At 39.6% G+C, this 22407-nt stretch overlaps 1 protein-coding gene across 3 annotated transcripts; it reads right to left on the minus strand.

Annotated features, from left to right (window-relative positions):
• Positions 1 to 1357: 1357 nt before the first annotated feature.
• lztfl1 (leucine zipper transcription factor-like 1) lies at positions 1358 to 19133 on the minus strand. Of its 3 annotated transcripts, none has more exons than XM_020045175.2 (10): positions 18973 to 19133; positions 14949 to 15073; positions 14390 to 14584; positions 5253 to 5310; positions 3775 to 3846; positions 3572 to 3637; positions 3380 to 3457; positions 2651 to 2809; positions 2342 to 2445; positions 1358 to 1960 (listed from the first exon to the last, which is right to left on the minus strand). In XM_020045175.2, exons 1-10 carry the CDS (start codon positions 18973 to 18975, stop codon positions 1942 to 1944), a joined length of 879 nt encoding a protein of 292 aa, XP_019900734.1. In that variant the 5' UTR covers positions 18976 to 19133; the 3' UTR covers positions 1358 to 1941. The 3 variants fall into 3 exon arrangements, with proteins under 3 accessions (XP_019900734.1, XP_010898060.1, XP_019900735.1); XM_010899758.3 differs by having other exon boundaries at positions 2651 to 2827; XM_020045176.2 differs by lacking the exon at positions 18973 to 19133 and having other exon boundaries at positions 2651 to 2827; positions 14953 to 15034.
• Between the last annotated feature and the right edge of the window lie 3274 nt (positions 19134 to 22407).

The following is a 22407-nucleotide window of genomic DNA, read 5'->3' on the forward strand; positions in this document are numbered from 1 at the left end:
AATATTATGGAGGAAGATTCCTTTTTATCAAAATAACATGACTCTCAAAACATGAGAAATCTAACTTTTGAAATAAATAAAACAAATTCTTACGCAAGAAACAAATATTCTCCTCAAACTGATCAATTGCATCTCAATAAAATATTTGATTTTTCATATTTGGAGTGTAATCTTAAATATTTTAATATCCATTTTGCTCATCTTCACCAAGTGTGCCAATAACTCTGGAGGTAATTTTATGTTAGGCTTTAAGAATTAGTTCTAAAAAAAGTTACAAGCAGAGAGGCATGTAGTCTTGTCTTTAAATAATTGCAATAATATGTTTGTGAATAACATTATCATGAAAATAACATTTAATTCATTGTAGTGAGATTTAGCTTTAGACATATAGCGGCTTAAGGACCCAGATCATGTTCTGAACAAATGGGAAAGAAGCAGATATTTTGGTAACAGCTTTTATTACCACAAAAATAATTCAAACATATCACGCATACACATCTAGTAACATATTGCAGGTGGTAATGTATCATACTCTACTAGAGCATTACGTCAAAGACAGTATCATACACTTACTGTCATTCACACTTTTCACTCTAACCTGGTACCAAACACGATTCAATATGTCTGATAACAGGCTATAATCAGGATTAAGGACAAAAGAGTAAAATGATCCCATAAAAATATTCTAGAATTAATAACTTTCAGATTATATTCATTAAGGTCAAAGCTCATCTTCCCAAACATGTTGATATGCTAGAACAGGGGACTAAATGTATTTTTAATTATCAATTTCACACAAGGTACAACAAAAATGTTTTGCTTTAAACCCAACCCCTCCAACTGGAGAGGTGCAGCGGGGCTGCTAACATCAGTGCCAGTAACCCTAATGTGTCATTAGGGTTACTGCTATTCTTAAGGTCAGAACAATTAGAAAACAAAATCATACAATGCAAACATGGCCCTCAAAACCTTCACTTTAGATATTTTGGAATGCTACACTAAAATCAATTCTGTGATTGCTATTGCTAAATATAGGTACCTTTAATCATCTATCATCTATAGAATCTATTTTCTATTAAAAAAAACATAGTGTTCTGGATTCTTCCAGATTATGCACTGAAAAAGATGTTGCAGATGCCCTAGCTATATGAACAAAGTAATAGGTTAAAACATTTGTTTTTTCAAGAGACAATTACATACAGCTCTGGAAAAAATAATGAGACCACTGCACCTTTTTCTTTCCTTTCCAAAAAAGTTCAAATGGAAAGTTTTGAGTGAGGAACAGAAGCGTTCAATTTGCAGTGGTCTCTTAATTTTAACGCTTCTGTTCCTCACTCAAAGCCTTCCTTTTCGACTTTTTAGTAAAGGAAAGAAAAAGGTGCAGTAGTCTCTTAATTTGTTCCAGAGCTGTATGTATCAGTGTCATGAAAAAATGTTACCCATCACCATCAAAAAGATTAACAGTAAATGGCTGCAATGCTTCAGGCATATCTCCCCTATTCGGAAAGGCCTCTTTAGTCAAGGACGTGAAAGTACTTGCACAGTGCAGTAAGAAAACCCAACTACTACACGAAAAGCTCTACATGTCTAGGGATTCAACTCCTAGATATGTATTGGACAGAATAGAGAAGACATTCAGGGCTCTTATCCGGGGAGACTGACCTGACAATCTGTTGATAGCCCCCAACCCTTAATCCCCCACAATCCTCACCTAAAGCCAATGACTATTAAAGCTGCTGGATCAGCAAGATGATACAATTCTGGATGTTTCTCCTGTGATATGCTCAGGTCCTCATTTCATTTTATAGTGCCTCCAGTAGTGAGGTTAAAATAAATGGTAAAGGAGCCACAGCCTTCCTCCACTGACATTACCAGGTTTTGGGCCTTTTCTAACCTCTTGTTGTGTTTCAACCTCACTTTTTTGTCCTGTTGTGTGAGTGCTCATTCGTCTGACTCGTACCTGGAAATGAGACAGAGGAAATGTTAGAAGAGACGATTCATAGATAGGAGCAGCACAAATACAGTGACATTTAAAATGATAGGCAACCTTAGTTATATATGTCTTTATAAATAAACAACTGGTAATGAGCTTTATATTATGCTAAATACATACCCTGAAAGGGAGGGATGCAAACAAAGGGAGGGGTACTTAAAAGAAAGGGTGTCAGTTCATTTCAATCAATAATGAAGTCCAATATCTATGCTGGAAAACAACAATGTGGCTCTGTTTATAAAGCCTTTTTGCTCATCGTTATTAAGGGTGCAAATCTTTTTTGAGGTGGCTAAATCTGTCTTTCTTGTTGTTCTGTTATGACTAAACTCTTTCGATAAGCTGACTCACTTTGAAAGCCGTTTCCTGATATCCTTAATCTGCTCGTTCTTCTTGGTGAGGATCTCCTTCATGTTGCGGTAGGCAGCTGTCTGTTGGAATTTCTTCTCCAGCTCCTATGGAAGCAAATACCGTACAACAGGACTGCGCGGTGACTTCTAATTGGCAGATATACAGTAGCAGACCGTTACACAGTATAATCTGATCTAGAGCTCCTCAGCCACATGCTAACTCTGCATATCATCCAAAACTTACACTGAATGCCATCTATTATTTATGTGCACGCGTCAGGTGAGAATAGGACACAAGCCAGGAACGTACCTTCTCTGCCAGGGCCAGTTGTTCCTGTACCCTGAGCAGGTCGTGTTTGGCAGAGACCAGGCTGTCCTGCAGTTCTTTCTGGGAAGCAGCGTTCACACTCAGGGACTTCTGGTAGTCTTCATGTAGCGCTGCCACTGTGTCTTCCAGACTAGTGATTTCCTGCGAGCGTGCGGCCATCTTGGAGAAACAGACACAGCACTTCAACAAATAAACTTAATGTGTCCCAAATGCCCCCCCATTTTCCCTTTACAGTGCCCTACTTTTGACTGAAGAACCTATGGCAGAGGTGTCAAACCGGAGGGCCATGTAGGGCCGAATGTCTGCAGGCTTTCGCACTCACCTTGTACTTGATTGATTAATTAGGTCACTAATTGGTTAGTTTCTACCCTCACCTGGTTGTTTAGGTCTGAACTGGGAATTAAAACCTGGAGACACTCGGCCCTCCGTGGAGCCGGTTTGACACCCCTGCCCTATGGAAATAGGGTCCCAATTGGGACACACTTAGATGGACATAAATTCTACACACAAAGAATAAGTCGGATTAATACCTACCAGTTGGTTTCCATGAAAGCAAAATGAAAAAATAGTAACTGTTCAGAAAATTTAAAAGTAAAAGGTAAAAAGCTAATGGCATAACGGCAACATAGGTTCAACTTAACTAAAAAAAAAAATGTATCATATTGCTAACCTCATGAACTTTCACCCATGACTTTTATGGAATTATAGTACCTGCTCTTCACCCCGGATTTTCTGCAGGTCTTTAAGAGCCCGCTCTGCCCTCGTCTTCTCATCCAACGCACCCATGGCCTGAAACACAATTTCTGTCTGTGTCAAACATCAACTATGATGATGTCAAACCAGGTGTGGGTTTGACGTCATGGTTCCATGGAATGGAACCAGGTGTGGGTTCGCTTCAAGTACCTGGGTTTCCAAAGTCCGGAGCCTGCCTTTGAGCTTATCATTTTCCTCTTGTAGCCTGGATATCTCCTGAAAAAAACGATTTGAATTAATGGTTGGTGAAATGGCTTCCAAAACAGCTGCTGAGCTGCGGTTGTTACGACTATATAAACACAGAAATATCTGTTACCAGATATTTCTGTGCACCAGAAGTTTGAGTACATTACCTTGTTGAGAAGTTCAGATACCCCCCCTTCATTGAGTGGTGCTAACTTGGGCTTGCTAATTTCCTGGTTGGTCTGGTAAAGGAAATCAGCACAAACACAATGTCAGTGACCTCTCGTTTCATAATGCACTCTTTTACTACAAAGCCATGCTGTTGTGATATGTGCAGAATGTGGTTTGGCATTGTCTTGCTGAAATAAGTCAGGCCTTCCCTGAAAAAGACGTTGTCTGGATGGCAGCATATGTTGCTCAAAAACCTGTATATATTTTTCCGCATTTATGGTGCCTACACAGATGTGCAAGTCACCCATGCCATGTGCACTAATGCACCCCCATACCATCACGGATGCAGGCTTTTGAACTGTGTGCTGATTACAAGCTGGATGGTCCCTTTCCTCTTTAGTCTAGAGGACGCAGCGTCCATGATGTCCAAAAATAATTAAACATTTTGATTTGTCAGACCATAGGACAGTTTTCCACTTCACTTTAGTCCATCTTAAATGAGCTTGGGCCCAGATAAAGCAGCGGCGGTTATGGATCTATATATGGTGTTTTTCTTTGCATGGTAGAGTTTTAACTTGGATTTGTGGATGCAGAGTATTGTGTCCACAGACAGTGGTTTCTGGAAGTGTTCCTGAGCCCATGCAGTGATTTCCACTACAGAATTGGGTCTGTTTTTAATGCAGTACCATCTGACAGCACGAAGATCATGGCCATCCAATATTGGTTTTCGGCCTTGTCCCTTGCATACAGAGATTTCTCTGGATTTTCTGATTTTTTTCATAATATTATATACCGTAGATGATGAGATCCCTAAATTCATTGAAAATGTTACTCTTAAATTGTTGCACTATTTGCTCGCGTCTTTCACAAGAGTGGTGAACCCTTCCCATCCTCACTTCAGACAGACCCATCCTCTCTGGAATTATCTTATAATACCCAATCATGTTACTGACCTGATGCCAATCAACCTAATTAGTTGTTAGATGTTCCACCAGGTTCTTGTTTTGTATTTCACAACTTTTCCAATCTTTTGTTTCTCCTGTCCCAGCTTTTTTGAAACGTGTTGTTGACATCAAATGGGCATATATTTTTCAAGGAACAATAAAATGTTTCAGTTTCAACATTTGATATGTTGTCTTTGTACTATTTTCTATTGAATATATGGTTTAAATGATTTGCATTTTGTTTATAATTTACATTGTACGCAGCTTCCCAACTTTTCTGGAAACAGGGTGGTAAATCATTCACTTAAATAACAAAGTGATTTGTTATTTTCGTGAGCTGTTGCGTTGTTGTTGTTTGTGAACTCAAGTGAAACCCACAACTATGACAAGCCTATAACGTGGATATCACAGACCATGTGTTGCATGGGGTGCGAAGAGCTTGAGGGAGCTACATGAACTGCAACACTTGAGTACTATAATTTGGCAATGATTCAGCTGAATAAATGTCTGAGTAGCCAGTGGTTAATACTAACCTTATTCTGATTTTTTAATTCAGTCTTCTCAAACTCAGCCACTTGCTCCAGCAACTCTCTAAAAGAATGGGAGAATACAAAGTAAAACAGACGGTAAGACAGACAACAACAGAGAATTCTATATAATCTTATCAAGTCAGATTTTCAGGCACATTTATAGCATTTAAAACACCCTGTTTGCAATACCATACAGAGTGGCTTGTAATAGGAAGGGAACAAGAGGCCTAAAACAGCTACATGTTTCACAAGGGAAGAGATGTATAACATTTGACGTCAAGTATCGGGGAGCAGACACCTGGCGTTTTAGAAGAAAAACAAAATGCACACTTGTTATCATGCAGAAGACGGTTAAAAACTAAATGTCTGTGGTGAACAAAGACTTGTATGTGGTTTGAAAAACATGCATTGCACACGTAGCTCTGTGGCTACTAGGGGCGTATTCCTTGCTTCTGACGCCCTTAAACAGCCACACAGAATTGAGGCCTACGGAACACCCTCAGGGGCTTGGTTGGATAAGTTATTGAGGGACCGTAGGCGTATTATAAACACAAGACTCAACAAGAGCACAGGGCTTTTTTTTAAATGTTTTTTTAAAAAAATGACTGGTGCCAGTGGGAGCGAGGTCAAGCGTAGTTTAAGCTCAGCTTGCTAATATCCTTGACTCCTCAGATGTTAAGATGTGCTCATATGAATTGTATTCTGATCCCGCCGAACTGCCGTCCCAGGCCGTGAAAAAGTTACACAACAGGATGCTGCCACCACATTGCTGTACATAGGGTTTCACTCTGTGTTGTGTAGTGTTGGATTTCTTTGTTTAATTATTTACCAATTTCTTTGACAAAAACAATGAAGACATAGTCAATAAAGAAATCTGGAAACATATATATTTTTTATATCAATATATATACAGTATCTATATAAATATGACCCAAGGTTTCCCAGCAGAACATTGCCCAAAGCATCACACTACATCCGCCGGCTTGCCTCCTTCCCATAGTGCATCAATGAGCCTTGGCTGCCCATGATCCTGTCGCTGGTTCACTGCTTTTCCTTCTTTGGACCACTTAGGTACTGACCATTGCAGACCGGGAACACCCCACAGTGACTGACCCAGTTATCTAGCCATCACAATTTGGCCCTTGACAAAGTCGCTCAGATCCATAAGCTTGCCCATTTTCTCCTGCTTCTAACACCAAGGACAGAATGTTCACTTGCTGCTTAATATATCCCACCCACTGACAGGGGCCATGATAGCGAGCTTATAAGTGTAATTCACTTCATCTGTCAGTGGTCATAATGTTATGGCTGATCGGTGTATATATTAGGGGTGTAACGGTACACATGTCCATACCGTACCATTCGGTACAGGATGATCGGTTTGGCATGCGTTGTGAATAATGAATATAGTCTAGTTTTAACCACACATGTAACTTTTTTTGTTTGCAGAACTAACATTCTAAACTCGGAGTTTACTTAGCAAAAGAAGTAGCCTAGCACATAAAAAAAATGCTGCCTCGTAAAAAAAATATGGTGAACACAAACGACAAGCCAGAGCTTGAGGACCCTCTGGTATCCTTCAGGTCTCTGGTTTAGGGAAATTAAGGCTTTCCAGTTAAAGCTGCACTAGATAGGATTCATTCAGTAAAAAAACATGTTGTGCAAGCTAATGAGGCCCTCTAAGAGTTGTTTAGCAACATAGACAGTTCAGTGCCAGTGAAATGTCAATTCAAAATTTTGGAGCCTGCTGCTACTTTCCAGCAATCCTGTCCCAGCCAATTGGCTTCTGCGAGGCAGGCATTCCTCCTTGGCTTATTTTGTGAACACACATTTTACCTGGATGATATACCGCTCCGGAAGAAATTAAGAGACCACTGCACCTCTTTCCAAAAAAGTTGAAAAAGAAGGTTTTGAGTGAGGTACAGAAGGGTTAAAATTAAGAGACCACTGCAAACTGAATGATTCTGTTCCTGTCTCAAAACTTTCCTTTTCAACTTTTTTGGATAGCAAAGAAAAAGGTGCAGTGGTCTCTTCATTTTATCCGGAGCTGTATATAGCATATAAATATATAAGTATACAATAGGGTGCGAAGTTCGCTTACTGTAAGAAACAAATGCCAATTCCTCCCTTTTCTACTACAGCATACACAACGAAAACTGCAAAGAAGCAAAATAAGACTTAGACTAGCCCTCAATAGCTAGCAACCAGGATCACCTCACAGACCTGGATCAGGGCATCAGTGAGCTCCTGGACAGTCTGTGGCACTACATGGAGGTGTCAGATGCACCAATACATAACGTCCCAGAGGTTCTCATTTAGATTCAGGTCTGGGTGAACGTGAAGCCCAGTCAATGGCATCAATGCCTTCGTCATCCAGGAAATGCTTACACACTCTGGCCACATGAGGCCATGACCCTCCAAGGATATGCCTCCCCAGACCATCACTGACCCACCGCCAAACTTGTCATGCTGGATGCAGGCAACATAACGTTCACCATGGCGTCCCTAGACTCTTTCACATCTGTCACATGTGCTCAGTGTGAATCTGCTCTCATCTGTGAAGAGAACGCCAATGTTCCTCCTCGCACAAATGAGCAGATAACGGTCCTGCTGCTGGGTTGATGCCCTTCAACGGCCCTGTCTAACTCTCAACAAAGAAACTAGCAAAACTTGAGAAGAATCAGTCAGGAAGGAAAAGGAGAGAGCAATTTCCACCAACTGCAAAACCATTCCCTTTTTGGGGGTTGTCTTGCTGTTGCCTCTCCAGCGTACCGGTTGTCACTTTTTGACTAGGCACAGACTGGCTGAACCCATTACACAACTAGGCTTGTGCTCCTATCCACAGAAGAAGCACAGGAAAAGATTGTTGCTCAACTACAAAAAAAGTATCTCAGTCCATTTGCCATGTAATCACTGCATTGCCCCTTGCTAATGGACTGCCAGCTTTTCAATACCAAAAATGTAGGACTAAAAGAAATGTCTTTCTGTAAAAGACCCATCAACACAGTCCCTAAGACTGGAATCATAGAGCCATTGTATAACTTTCACTGTGGTTTGTTCATGTGCCCCCAGTAAAAAGCCAGATCAATCTTCAGAGTGAATGGGTGAGCCTTACCATCACAGTTCATCCTTATGGTGTAAAAGGAGAGCGAATCCATTTAGGTAATAGCTGGATAGCACTAAATTTGGATTTAGGAAGAGAGCTATTTAGATTCACTTTGTACCCAGCTGTTTGCCGACAAATTACTGCTGACCTTCAGGACTGATCATGCCGCACTGTTCACTGCAATATCTTCAGCACCTCTGGTCTGAGGCACATTGATAAATGATTCTCTGGTATACTCTGGCTTGATAAAAGGGAACGCGTTAATACATTTTTTGGCATAGTGTCAGTACGCCTTCAGAGGCAAGTAAAAAATGTGCCAACCCGTTCCCATGAGATATAGCTGTTTTTAATGGTGGGGAACATTTCCACATCCCTCAGTGTCCAGGGTTGTATTAAGCACTGCTGTAAGACATTCTTGGCAGCCATTCTTAGCAAACCTAGTTTCAACAAGAACTACTGAAAGTTTTTTGTCGTCATGTACGTTTTGTCTCCCCAAGTTTATTCAAATTCTGGACATACAAAATATATATATAAAGTGTTAAATTAAAAGGCATCCAGCATGACAACAGGCTAAAGAAATAAAGACATTTTAACTGCAAATACTTTCACAGGTTATAGGCATTTTACTATAAGTTAACTGCATGTGATAAATGCTAAAACATCTGTGAATATTTCAGACAATCGTCAACCCAAACATGAACTACACTAGGTAATATTTCGAACTACACCACCCACACTAGTAACAAGCTGTGGTTGCATCTGGTGGCACATCAGTGAGAGTCGGAAACCACAGAAATGGAAAAGTGCAAATGTGAACGTGCAGCTTAGAAATGACCTCAGAGCCATACCCATCCTACATGAAAAAACAAGAAAGGAAGTGGCTTCTGCTTTGAATGAGGGGACGTTGACTGTTCATGCTGTCAGTGCACATGGGGATGGGCGATTCAGTGTTGTGGCTATAATATTACAATTACAATTACAATTACAATTTTGATGTACCACAAAATGAACAAAGAAATTATAAATTAAATTGTTAATGTGTGTGTTTATCGAATCTCTTGTGGGATCTCATTTTCCACTGTTCAGATACTTAGCTAACGAGCCGACAAAATGTGACCTTATACCCAGGGTTGCCAGATTCACTGACAATATAGGCCCAATCACCCACAAACTCCTCATAAAAACCGCACACCTGTCAGCCCAATTATGTGGGAAACTTTCTCATCTGGCAACGCTGGCTACACTCCCATGGTCACAGATTAGTCGATCATTTAATGCATTAAGGATTCATAAAAAATAAAGTTGTTTATCACTTCAATGTCAACTAAATAATATGTAGCAAATTAATCATAATATTATTTTATTATGCTTGCTATAATTTTTTCAACCATAAGATGAACTTCTTGGGGGCCCCTGTGATTGGCCTGTGATGCCGCGCACCCATCGCACCCATTAAAGCTCCGCCTCTGGACTACATCCCTGTTTCGCACTTGCCTTTGTCCCAGGCACAATCCCTATATAACAATCCAGTAACTCTGACCCTAACATCCACCTGTCTACTACTTCTTTTTTTTTGTCATCTTTTCATACTGTATATACAAAACCCAATTCCAAAAAAGTTGGGACACTGTACAATTGTAAATAAAAACAGAATGCAATGATGTGGAAGTTTCAAATTTCAATATTTTATTCAGAACACAACATAGATGACATATCAAATGTTTAAACTGAGGAAATGTATCACTTCAAGGGAAAGAATAAGTTGATTTTAAATTTCATGGCATCAACACATCTCAAAAAATTTGGGACAAGGCCATGTGTGGCATCCCCTCTTCTTTTTATAACAGACTGTAAACGTCTGGGGACTGAGGAGACAAGTTGCTCAAGTTTATGAATAGGAATGTTGTCCCATTTTTGTCTAATACAGGCTTCTAGTTGCTCAACTGTCTTCGGTCTTCTTTGTCGCACCTTCCTCTTTATGATGCGCCAAATGTTTTCTATGGGTGAAAGATCTGGACAGCAGGCTGGCCATTTCAGTACCCGGATCCTTCTTCTATGCAGCCATGACATTGTAATTGATGCAGTATGTGGTCTGGCATTGTCATGTTGGAAAATGCAAGGTCTTCCCTGAAAGAGACGACGTCTGGATGGGAGCTTATGTTGTTTTAGAACTTGGATATAACTGTCAGCATTGATGGTGCCTTTCCAGATGTGTAGGCTGCCCATGCCACACGCACTCATGCAACCCCATACCATCAGAGATGCAGGCTTCTGAACTGAGCGCTGATAACAACTTGGGTTGTCCTTGTCCTCTTTTGTCCGGATGACATGGCGTCCCAGTTTTCCAAAATGAACTTCAAATTTAGATTTGTCAGACCACAGAACACTTTTCCACTTTGCCACAGTCCATTTTAAATGATCCTTGGCCCAGAGAAAACGCCTGCGCTTCTGGATCCTGTTTAGATACGGCTTCTTTTTTGACCTATAGAGTTTTAGCCGGCAACGGCAAATGGCACGGTGGATTGTGTTCACCGACAATGTTTTCTGGAAGTATTCCTGAGCCCATGTTGTGATTTCCATTACAGTATCATTCCTGTATGTGATGCAGTGCCGTCTGAGGGCCCGAAGATCACGGCCATCCAGTATGGTTTTCCAGCCTTGACCCTTACGCACAGAGATTGTTCCAGATTCTCTGAATCTTTGGATGATATTATGCACTGTAGATGATGATAACTTCAAACTCTTTGCAATTTTTCTCTGAGAAACTCCTTTCTGATATTGCTCCACTATTTTTCGCAGCAGCATTGGGGCAATTGGTGATCCTCTGCCCATCTTGACTTCGGAGAGACACTGCCACTCTGAGAGGCTCTTTTTATAGCCAATCATGTTGCCAATTGACATAATAAGTTGCAAATTGGTCCTCCAGCTGTTCCTTATCTGTACATGTAACTTTTCTGGCCTCTTATTGCTACCTGTCCCAACTTTCTTGGAATGTGTATCTCTCATGAAATCCAAAATGAGCCAATATTTGGCATGACATTACAAAATGTCTCACTTTCAACATACGATATGTTATCTATATTCTATTGTGAATTAAATACAAGTTTATCAGATTTGTAAATTATTCCATTCCTTTTTTACTCACAATTTGTACAGTGTCCCAACTTTTCTGGAATCGGGTTTGTATACTGTATTTATCATATCCACCAACCTCATGTACATTACACCAGCACAAGAATTGTAAGCACATCATGAGCCTGTAGAATCCAGAGTCAAATTCCTCGTATGTGTACACATACCTGGTGAATAAAGCTGATTCTGATAATCAACTGGTGGCAGAAATTGTAACATTTTGCATGTATATATTTTTTTGAGATATACCTGAATTGTCTAACTTTTAGGGGAGAATAAACATATAGGCAAAACTGTGAGGTTTTTTTGGGTGAAAACATGGATTTCCCACAAAAAACACATTTGTTAAAATCTTGATTTGAATAGATTTTCATTAATTAATTATTAATTTCATTAATACTTTAACGTAATTGACAGTTGTGGATGTAACACCCACCGTTTACATTCAAGTACTGCAGATTTCGGAAAAAATTATACTGTAACATATTTCCAATTCTTTTTTTTTTATTGCTCCGTGACTATTTACATTTTGTTGATTAACACTTTTCATATCTGTCTACCTAAAAATTGTACTGTTATATTTTCAAAGAGCTGCAATCTTAACTAGAAAACACGTAATTTTCAAGATGTCAACCTCTGCTTCAGTAACAGTCTCAAGAGTATGTCCCAGAACAAGCACACAATACTGATAACAATCCTGACAAAAGAGAGACCAATTATACACTACCGTTCAAAAGTTTGGGGTCACCTAAAAATGTCCTTGCTTTGAAAGAAAAGCACATTTTTTGTCCATTAAAATAACATCAAATTGATCAGAAATATAGTGTAGACACTGTCAATGTTGTAAATGACCATTGTAGCAGGAAACGGCTGATTTTTTATGGAATATCTACATTGAGATTCAGAGGCCCATTATCAGCAACCATCACTCCTGTGTTACAATGGCACGTTGCCAAGTTTAACAGCTGAAAGCTATTGTGCTGACTGAAGAAGCAATAAAACTTGCCTTATTTAGACTAGTCAAGTATGTGGAGCATCAGCAATTGTGGAATCAATTACAGACTCAAAATGGCCAGATACAAAGAACTTTCTTCTGAAAGTAATCAGACTGATCATGTTCTGAGAAATGAAGGCTATGCGTGAAATTGCCAAGAAACCTAAGATCACGTTATGGCTGTCACAATATCCAATTTTCAATACACAATTATCGTGGCCAAAATAATTACCTGATAAACAGATGATCGACAAGACCTAACATTAAGAGATTATCATATTTGTATTATTAACATGATATCAATATTAAATATCAGAGGTGATCGTCAATACAGGTATATCGCAACACCACTAGATCACATACAACTATGTGTACTACTGCCTTCACAGAACAGTGCAAACTGTCTCTAACCAGAACAGAAAGAGAACTGGGAAACCCTGGTAAACAACTGAGCAAGAGGACCAATACATTAGTGTCTGGTTTGAGAAACAGACGCCTCACAGGTCCTCAACTGGCTGCTTCATTAACTAGTACCCCCAAAACACCAGTCTCACCATCCACAGTGAAGAGGCAACTTTGAGATTCTGTTGCAAAGAAATAGCTATATCTCAGACTGGCCAATAAAAATAAAAGATTAAGATGGACAAAAGAACACAGACACTAGACTGAGGAAGATTGGAAAAAAAGTGTTATGGACAGATAAATCTAAGTATGAGGTGTTCGGATAAAAAAGAACATTTGTGAGACACAGACCAAATGAAAAGATGCTGGAGGAGTGCTTGACACCATCTGTCAAGTATGGTGGAGGCAATGTGATGGTCTGAGGGTGCTTTGGTGGTGGTAAAATTGAAGATTTGCACAGGGTAAAAGGAATCTTGAATAAAGAAAGCTATCACTTAATTTTGCAACGCCACGCCATATCCTGTGGACAGCACTTGACTGGAGCCAGTTTCCTCCTACAACAGGACAATGACCCAAATCACAGAATGGACTGAAATCTCATCAGATTTTCTCAAAAAATAGCAGGCTGTAATTACTGCAAATGGAGGATTCTTCGACAAAAGCAAAGTTTGAAAGACTTATTTATTTCTAACCTTGTCAACAACTATATTTCCTGTTCATTTTGCTATATTTCCTATTCAAACTAATTTAATGTATGTTTTCATGGAAAGCAAGGAACTTTCAAAGTGACCCCAAACTTTTGAACATTAGTTGAGATCATGTACAACCTTGATGAAAGTTGGCATGTAAGTAGGCATGTATTGTGCCTTTTTCCCAGTCACAACCCTATTTTGAAGACTGAAGAACATGCAAACAACTCCCTATACTTCAATTTGTTCTGCTTCCTTAACCTTTCACCTTCAAAGTTGAGGGACAGCTGTGAGTGTATAAACAGGGATAATGCCTTTTTTGAGACTTCCCCACCTATATTGGCACTTTATATTGGCCGAAATACATGCAGTTTCCTACATAAACAGTTCAAATAATGTCTGCACTCTCAGGTTGACATTCATATGGAATCGCTTACATTATATGAAAGGCTCCGCCCACAGGCTTCAGAACCATGTCAAGGTTAAAAGGTTGCTTCTAACTAACGTGTCAAACTCCTGTTGACCTTTGAACACCCTTGCACGATCACACATGCTGTGTTATGCTCAGTACTACTCACTAACCTACCGCTGTTAGTGTACTTTGAAAAGTTGTCTCTGCTCTTGCTGCTGAGACTACTGAGGTCGTTGCTAAATTGCATGTGAACAGTAGCCTGCCTTTCCATTTCTGTGGTTGCTGACTCTCACTGACATGTGTGATGCAACCACAGCTCTTGACCCTTGCTGGCGGAAGTTAGTTCAAATGAAATGAACTACTGTAGTCCCCATTGACGAACACCAAGCCCCACCGGCCCTTCACCTGTTCTCCAGCTCCGAGATGTCCGTCTGCAGGCGGAGGTAGAACTTCTCGGCCTGGGAGAAGAGCTGCCGGAGCAGCAGCACATTGGTGTGTGCCGTGTTGATGAGCTCCGTCTCTACCTCCCCTCGCACTACCAGCTGCAGGCCGTCCAGCATATCCCGCACCTCGTCCACTGTAAAGGTCTCCTCCACTAACCTGGAATCAATCACAATAGCTTTTACTTCACTGCGAGGGAACTTGAGCTCGGAGATCAAGCAACAACATAAACACAAATACATTTACATTAAAGTCTTTCAGCAGACACTCTTACTCACAGTGATTTACAGTAGCATAGTGATTGTGTGTACCATACTTTTATTGTTCAAATGTTTTCATACTTTTTCAAACTGGTCATTAATGAGAATTGAACAGACAACCCTGTCATTACAATCCACAAGCTCCTACCATGTTATCTACAAGGGACCCTTTAAATAACATTAAAAGCTATCCAAAAAGGACAGACTTTGTCTTTGCCCAACATTGTTGGAAAACAGTACATCAAATGTGTGTGGCACAAAACCTGCTTTCTTTGAGGTCTTCGAAACAGGAGTCAATGGTCTTGAGTCTGATGACCCTCTTGGACCGTGCAAAGCGCATGTAGTTGATGGCCTCATTCTGATGGTGTTCGTTGAAACCAAACTCAGCCTTCAAGGTGACAGAAAGAAAAACAACGATCCATCTCAATCAGCACACAATCAGCCAACATCAGATGACTGTCTGACCACTGATCTTTTACTGCGGCCCTTAATTAATTCAGTTAGATTAAGGTGGAACGACATACTGTGTCCTCTATAATTACTGGCATAGTGAATATTTTTGCTGGACAGTGTAAGCGGCGAATGTCTCTTACTGAGTGAATGAATGAATGAATGAGTGAATGAATGAGTGAGTGAGTGAGAGTCCGTCCGTCCGTCCGTCCGTCCCCTTGTTAAATAGCATAGTGGTTAGAGACGCGGGCTACGGAACAACAGGTCCCGCATTCGACTCCCGTAACAGTCTAAACACATTATGCCTGAGGTTCAGGACAGACAAAAACGTTGCTGGCTATAACTTTATGTAGCTACGTAATAGGAACCCTAAAATAAAACAGGTCTGGTGGATATTAGGATTTGTTCAGGGTAGACAAACACTACGCTGCCTACAAAATTTTTTCACTGGACAAAAGTCAGTTATTCGCTGACTACAACCTTCTGTAGCTACGGGAAGCCTAAAATGAAACGGTTTACTGTAGTGATGGCCAAACGAAGCATCATTAGCGTTATTTTAGCAGCAGGATATTATGCTGGCAGCACTCAGATTTTCATTATCACAGTAAAAGCCATAATTCTAGTATGTAAAAAAAAAAACAGACAAGAACGACAGTGGAACGGACATTAAACATAAAATGACAGACTAGATTGACAGACAAGATTGCTAACTATATCGCCTTATTAATGTGCATGTCATGCGTTCCTGACAAAAGCAGATAATGCAGGGAACTAACAACTATTGAAAATATGCTCTTAACAGTAATGCCAAGTCCCTGCAGCATGTTGCATGTATTCTGCTGACAACCCTGCGGCTGCACTAATGAACCCTGCTCCGAATAAATGAGGTGACTAAGGAGGCCTCCCCACCTTCACCGCTAAAACCCTACAATTGCTACCTGATATCCCAACTAAAAGATAGAGGCAGAAAATATTAATATTTAATACAATTGTTCCAAAAAATTACAGAAGTTTCTTATACCATGATGAACAGAAGCTCTTTATTAGGCTACAACAATATGTACATGCAGTTACAAAACTTTGCTTCCAGCTGCTGTTGAACCTGGATCATAACCATACCCCCAACCTTCGCTCGAAGCTGCGAGGCTGCTCCTGTCATTGTAACGTCAGCTCCATCCATCATCTCATGCTTCTACTGCTCAACAACTTTAGTAAAGATGTTTCTCAAGGGCACATATCACTATATTACATTTCTTGCTTCTCTTTCCTCTGAGTGGCAGACATATCTACCTTCCATTTGTATGTTTTCTTACTTGCTAGCTATCTTCCACAGTTCAAATCCTTAGCAAATGAGCCAACAAAATTGGAAAACAATCCTATCTGGAAACCTCCGCATCTGGCAACACTGGTTACACCCAAAGGTCACATAATGGTCGATCACACAAAAGCACTATAGAATAATAAAACAAATATAGAGGTTTATCACTTCAATGTCAACTAAATATTGTCCAGCAAAAAAGTATAATATATATAATTTTATTCTGCTGCTGCGCACCCATCGTATCCATTCAAGCTCCTCTGCTATATGGACATGACTTGTCGACAGCAACTTGCAATGTTAACGCCTAAGCGTTTACTAGTAGTGACATACAAGAAGCCCACGAACCAACTACACTGCTCAAAAAAACAAAAGGGAACACTTAATCATGACAGTATAACACCAAGTTCATTAATTAAACTTCATGGATATCAATCTGTCCAGTTAGGAAGCATAAGAGATTGTGAATCAGTGTCACCTGTCTTGGTGTAAATGAAAGTGACAACTGGTGTACTGGAGAGGCAACAGCAAGACAACCCCCAAAAAAGGGAATGGTTTTGCAGGTGGTGGCCACAGACAATTGCTCTCTCCTTATCCTTCCTGACTGATTCTTCTACAGTTTTGTGTTTTGCTGGAGTCATTGTCACTACTGGTAGCATGAGGCGGTACCTGCAGCCCATTTAGATTGTACAGGTAGTCAAGCTCTTCCAGGATGGCATATGCATATGTGCCATCGCATGAAGGATTACTGTGTATCCCAGTAGTCTCAAGAGCATGGAAGAGATAACAGGAGATGGACCCTTACATGAGGAGAACTGGACAAGGCCATAGAAAGGCATAAACCCAGCAGCAGGACTGGTATCTGTTCCTTTGTGCAAGGAGGAACAGGAGGAACACTGCCAGAGCCCTACAAAATGACATCCTGCGGGCTACGGGTGTGCATGTTACTTACCAAACTGTCAGAAACAAACTCCATTAAGGTGGCATGAAGGCCCGATGTCCTCTAGTGGGACCTGTGCTCACAGCCCAGCACCATACAGCTCGATTGGCATTCGCAAGAGGACACCAGAATTGGCCGGTCCGCCATTGGCGCCCTGTTCTATTCACAGATGAGAGCAGGTTCACAAATCCTCAGAACCATTGTTCGACCTTACGCTGGTGCAGTGGGCCCTGGGTTCCCCCTGGTGCAGGACAATTGCCCGGCCACATGTGACCAGAGTGTGTACTCAGTTCCTGGATGACAAAGGCATTGATGCCATTGACTGGCCCTCACGTTCCCCAGACCAGAATCCAGATGAGAACCTCTGGGACGTTATGTATTGGTGCATCTGACACCGCCAAGTAGCACAACATACTATCCAGGAGTTCAGTGATGCCCTGATTCAGTGTGGGAGGAGATCCCCCAAGACATCATCTGCCGCCCCATCAGGAGCATGCCCAGACATTGTTGGTAGTGCGCACAGGCACGTGGGGGCCATACACACTACTGAGTCACATTATGAGTTGCTGTGATGAAATTCACACATGTTGGAACAGAGTGTGATTTCAATTGTTTACTTACATTTTCGGCATGATGTTTGAATCCAGGCCTCAATCGGTTAATAATTTTGGCTTCCATTGAACATTGTTACGTAACTTTGTTCTCAACGAGTTACACAATGTAAAGATAAGGATTTTGATCGTTAATAGAGGTAATTTCATTCATCGAGTCCCAATGAGTGATTTAGGTGTTGCCTTAATTATGTTGAGCAGTGTAGCTCGACTACACCACCTGTTGGATTGAATGTGTATCGCGCCCCATTCATTTAACCATAAATATATGAACTCAATTATTTTATTATCAAGCTTTTATATGTCACTTCAAATGCAATTATCTTCAAGGAAAAAAACATAATTATATTTATTTTAATATTTCGATAACTATTTATTAAAAAGTAATAATGTATGTTGCATCATATTTATGTAAATAACAATTGCTTGTATCAGCCCTCGTCTCACACGACATGCAAAACTGGCGAAAATCCATATTCTGATGATTACAATAATTCTGTACAATACAACTGTATTTAATAAAACTGTTTTGGCCAGTAAAAATTCAATACGGGTTAGTGGATTTTTGACTGACTAGTTAACGTAGGCCCCTGCGAAATTTTATTCAACACACGATGAGGAATCCATACTACTCTCAACACATGTTCAGAACTGTAACGTTCTCTGCAAGGGATGGATGACAAACGTTAGCTCACAGAGCCACTGGTTGTCATGGAAACTTTATGCTACCATATACATAGCAAGACAACTAACACTTGCGATTTCAAGCTACGATAACTAAATACCCCTGCAGCCGGCCACGTCCATTACATGTGCTTATTATTAGTATACGTGGTAAACTTGGCCATAGACACGTTACCTAAACTAGCTGGCCTAATGATAGTTTCTGTAGCAAGCTAGCTAGCTGGGCTGGGTTAGCTAGCTAGCTTGCATGGCTAACTGGCTAAATTAGGTAATTATACACTCACCATTGTTGACAGCAAACTTTTTTTCTTAATGGTATGTTATCTGGCAAAGTCACAACGAACAAAACTAAATATACAGTAAATGTGTATTTTTGTTTTATGTATATTGATATCTGAGAAGATTAGTCCGGCTCTGCAGAGATGTCTTGGATACGGAATAGCGTCATTGCGTAACCATGGGGGACGTTGCAACATAGATATAGAGTAACTAGAACGGAAATGTTAGAAACCCAAAGTTTCTTGTTGGTTTTCCATCTGTTTTTCTATACAATCAATAGACCAACCAAACATATTATTACACGGTTCTGGTCAGACCTATTTTTCTGTCATTTTTTTTGTAATTTAGTAATTCATTTTATTTTACCAGGAGGGACACATTGAGACCTGAGTCTCATTCACAAGTGTGCCCTGGGAACACAAATGGCACATAAATATGAACACACATAAAACATGAAAAAATACATAGACGTACATATTGAGTTAAAACATACACATCAGTAATGCACATTATCCTGTTTAGCAACCTTTAATTGAAAAGCAATACAGGTTTTTGACTTCATTTTTTAGAACCATAATACAAATACAAATCAACGTACTTTCTCCTAAAATTGTCTAAAGGGAAAACAGAATAATACTTAATAACAGAAAAAAATGATATGGAAAATATTGACTTATAATAATAATCAAATTATAATCTAAAACAAAATTGTACTGTACAAGAAAGATTAAAAAAGATAAACAAACACACACACAATTCTAAAACTAGCGTATGTACAGTACATATATGTTCAGAAATATCTGCTAATTGTCTGCTATACGGCCCGCGATACATCCCAAACTTTTAAAATAATAAAAATAAAAAATATTTCTTTATTTTAAAATTAAAAGTCCCGTGGCTCTCCCAGTAATAAGTACAGCAGTATAATACTGTCAGTTTAAAATACCTTTAAGTTGAAACCATACAGTCTATGGTTGAAACAAGGTATTTGCATTGCTATGATACGTAGGGACCAGCCCCACAATCTACGCGCGGAAGTTATCATTTGTACGTACTATACGCTATTGATGGCTAGCGATCTCTGGAAAAGTTGATAACGAAAGCACGGTATTTAAAAAACTATTGACAGGAAAATATTTATTTGCAGCTGTCGCAGGTAAAGCAACTTGCTTAATATGTTAAGCTAACGTCACAGTTTTTAAAGAGTACAAAGGCACTTCCAGAGCAAGCAAGCAGCGAAAACAGTCACCCGATGCTACAATTCAACAAGTCCAAGCGCAGGTGCAGCCTCACTGATGAACATCTTGCAGCAGTACCGCACACTGCTTCAACAGAACCGCACACTTCTTCTACAGAACCGCACACTGCTTCAACAGTACTGCACAGTGCTTCAACAGAAATGACTCCTGACTTCACCTCACTTGTCAAGGCCCATACGAGGCTCTCCTGTTCATATTGAGTGAGTAGCCCTAAAAGTTTATTTCTTGGCTCTGGGTTGCTGTCGTTGAAAGCACGTATACAAAAAATATACTGTATGAAGTTAGATCACGACAAATATACCAACATTTGCTTTGAGTGAAAATCTTCAGAAGTGATTTCATAGACTTATGTCTCCCCTAATCTATATAACTGTTATACACTATACCTTATGTAATGTAGCTTACTCTGTTGAGTTGAAAGTTAAGTTTAAAGACAAATATGTGTTGCAACATTTCTGTTGAGTAATAACCTTAAAAAGGGATAATAACAGTAAAAAAAAACATTGGTAAATTAAGTTCAATTATGAAAACGGTGTTGCATGGAAAATAAATATGCATAAATATAATATGCAAGTTAACAGAGTTAGCTATGTTGTGTGTTTTTTAGGCATGTTGGTTAAAAAAGTAATCTGGCCCACGATGCTCTCTGGCATTTTCAGTGTGGCCCCCCCAGTGAAAAATATTGCCCACCCCTGGTCTATAGGATGGGAGGAGCAAAACTGAGTGCAGGGCGGGGGAGGGGTTTGTAACCATTCTGTATTTGTGAATAACAATGGTCTAGAGTCTAATTGCCCTGGGTAGGAAAGTTAATGTGTTAGTGGTATTTTGGTAGAACTTTCCTTATATCTGCTCCATTAAAATCGCCAACAACAATAGCAGCTGCCTCAGGGTGGGCGTCCTCTACTCCATTTATTACTCTGTATAGGACTTCCAGTGCGCACGTTTTATCCACCTTTTGGGGTATATAGACTGTTGTGTTAATAGCTGTGTGTGAGTGTGAGTGTGAGTGTGAGCGTGTGCGTCTGAGAGTGAGGAACATAGTTATGTTTTTTTTTTTATTATTGTTGAAGTTTCATTATATAAATTATTTGGTTGTTGTTAGTGGTTATGTTTTTTTCCAGTGTAATGAAATCTATTAATAGATTTAGCTATTGTGTAATGTTGAGTTTGTCTCTGCTTTTCCAGTTCAGTATACTTTTCTTAGCGATAGTTAATGCCATGAAATCAGATTTGGAATTTGTTCGAGAGAGTGCAGGAAGTCTCCAAGTTGACATGTGGAGGGAAAGGGCGGGATGCTGCAGCCCAGAAAACATGTTTTGTTTGTCAATGCTTGCAAGAACTGTTGAATTGTTTTACAGGGGGAAAAGGGCATGGAGATAAGTATTTAGAGTACAGTGTGAACAAATATCAGATTCTATGAAACCCATTTTAAACATCTTGTGTTCTGTGACTTTGTCCAGAAGCTGGTATCAGTGTGGATTGATAGATCTTTTTCCCATGTGCCAATTGGGAGGCATATTTATAAGTCATGTTTAGATAGAAGAGTATATCATTTTAATATCTATTTTTTTAAAGGGTTTATTTGTATTTTTTTCCATTAATAGTGGTGGTTTTAAATTATTATTGATTATATACATTTTTGATTAGATTGCTTTTTTTTTTCTTTACTGATACAAAACTTTAAAGGAATGAAGGTAGTTATTTGCAAATATGCAATGAAAATGTGAAAAACCTTTCATTTTCCATATACTGAAGAATATTGGTGTTTTGTTAATCAGGTGAACTTGCAGGATGTTACAGTAACATTTGTGATTTTGTTAATTTTACACCAAGCTGTTTTAGTTGTGGTGAAGTTGTAAATAGAAGCGTCTCTACATATGGACTGTTCAATTTCAATTCATGGACTGGTTTGTTTATTCAAGTTTATCCATTTGGTAATATATTGTAGTTGGTTAGCTAGGTAGTAATGGTTAAAAGGTGGTGCATTCAGCCCTCCTCAGAGTTTATTTTTCTGAAATGAAGTTAGCTTTATCCTAGGTTTTTTATTGCTCCAGTAGAATTGTGTTATTATTGTATCTAAATTGGAACAAATTGTAGGTTGTACTGGAATTATAGTGAAAAGGTAGCTGATTTTTCGTAGAATAGACATTTAATTGTTGCAATTCTGCCAATGATGGAGAG

The sequence above is a fragment of the Esox lucius genome, chromosome 21, assembly GCF_011004845.1.
Source record: "Esox lucius isolate fEsoLuc1 chromosome 21, fEsoLuc1.pri, whole genome shotgun sequence".
Lineage (NCBI taxonomy): Eukaryota > Metazoa > Chordata > Actinopteri > Esociformes > Esocidae > Esox > Esox lucius.

What these genes read in the sequence shown, in the direction of transcription:
- lztfl1 (XM_010899758.3), bottom strand. An exon ending in TATCTGAACTTCTCAACAAG is followed by an intron (nt 3,638 to 3,774) that starts GTAATGTACTCA and finishes CGTTTTTTTCAG; the next exon opens with GAGATATCCAGGCTACAAGA. An exon ending in AACTGGCCCTGGCAGAGAAG is followed by an intron (nt 2,446 to 2,650) that starts GTACGTTCCTGG and finishes TTGCTTCCATAG; the next exon opens with GAGCTGGAGAAGAAATTCCA.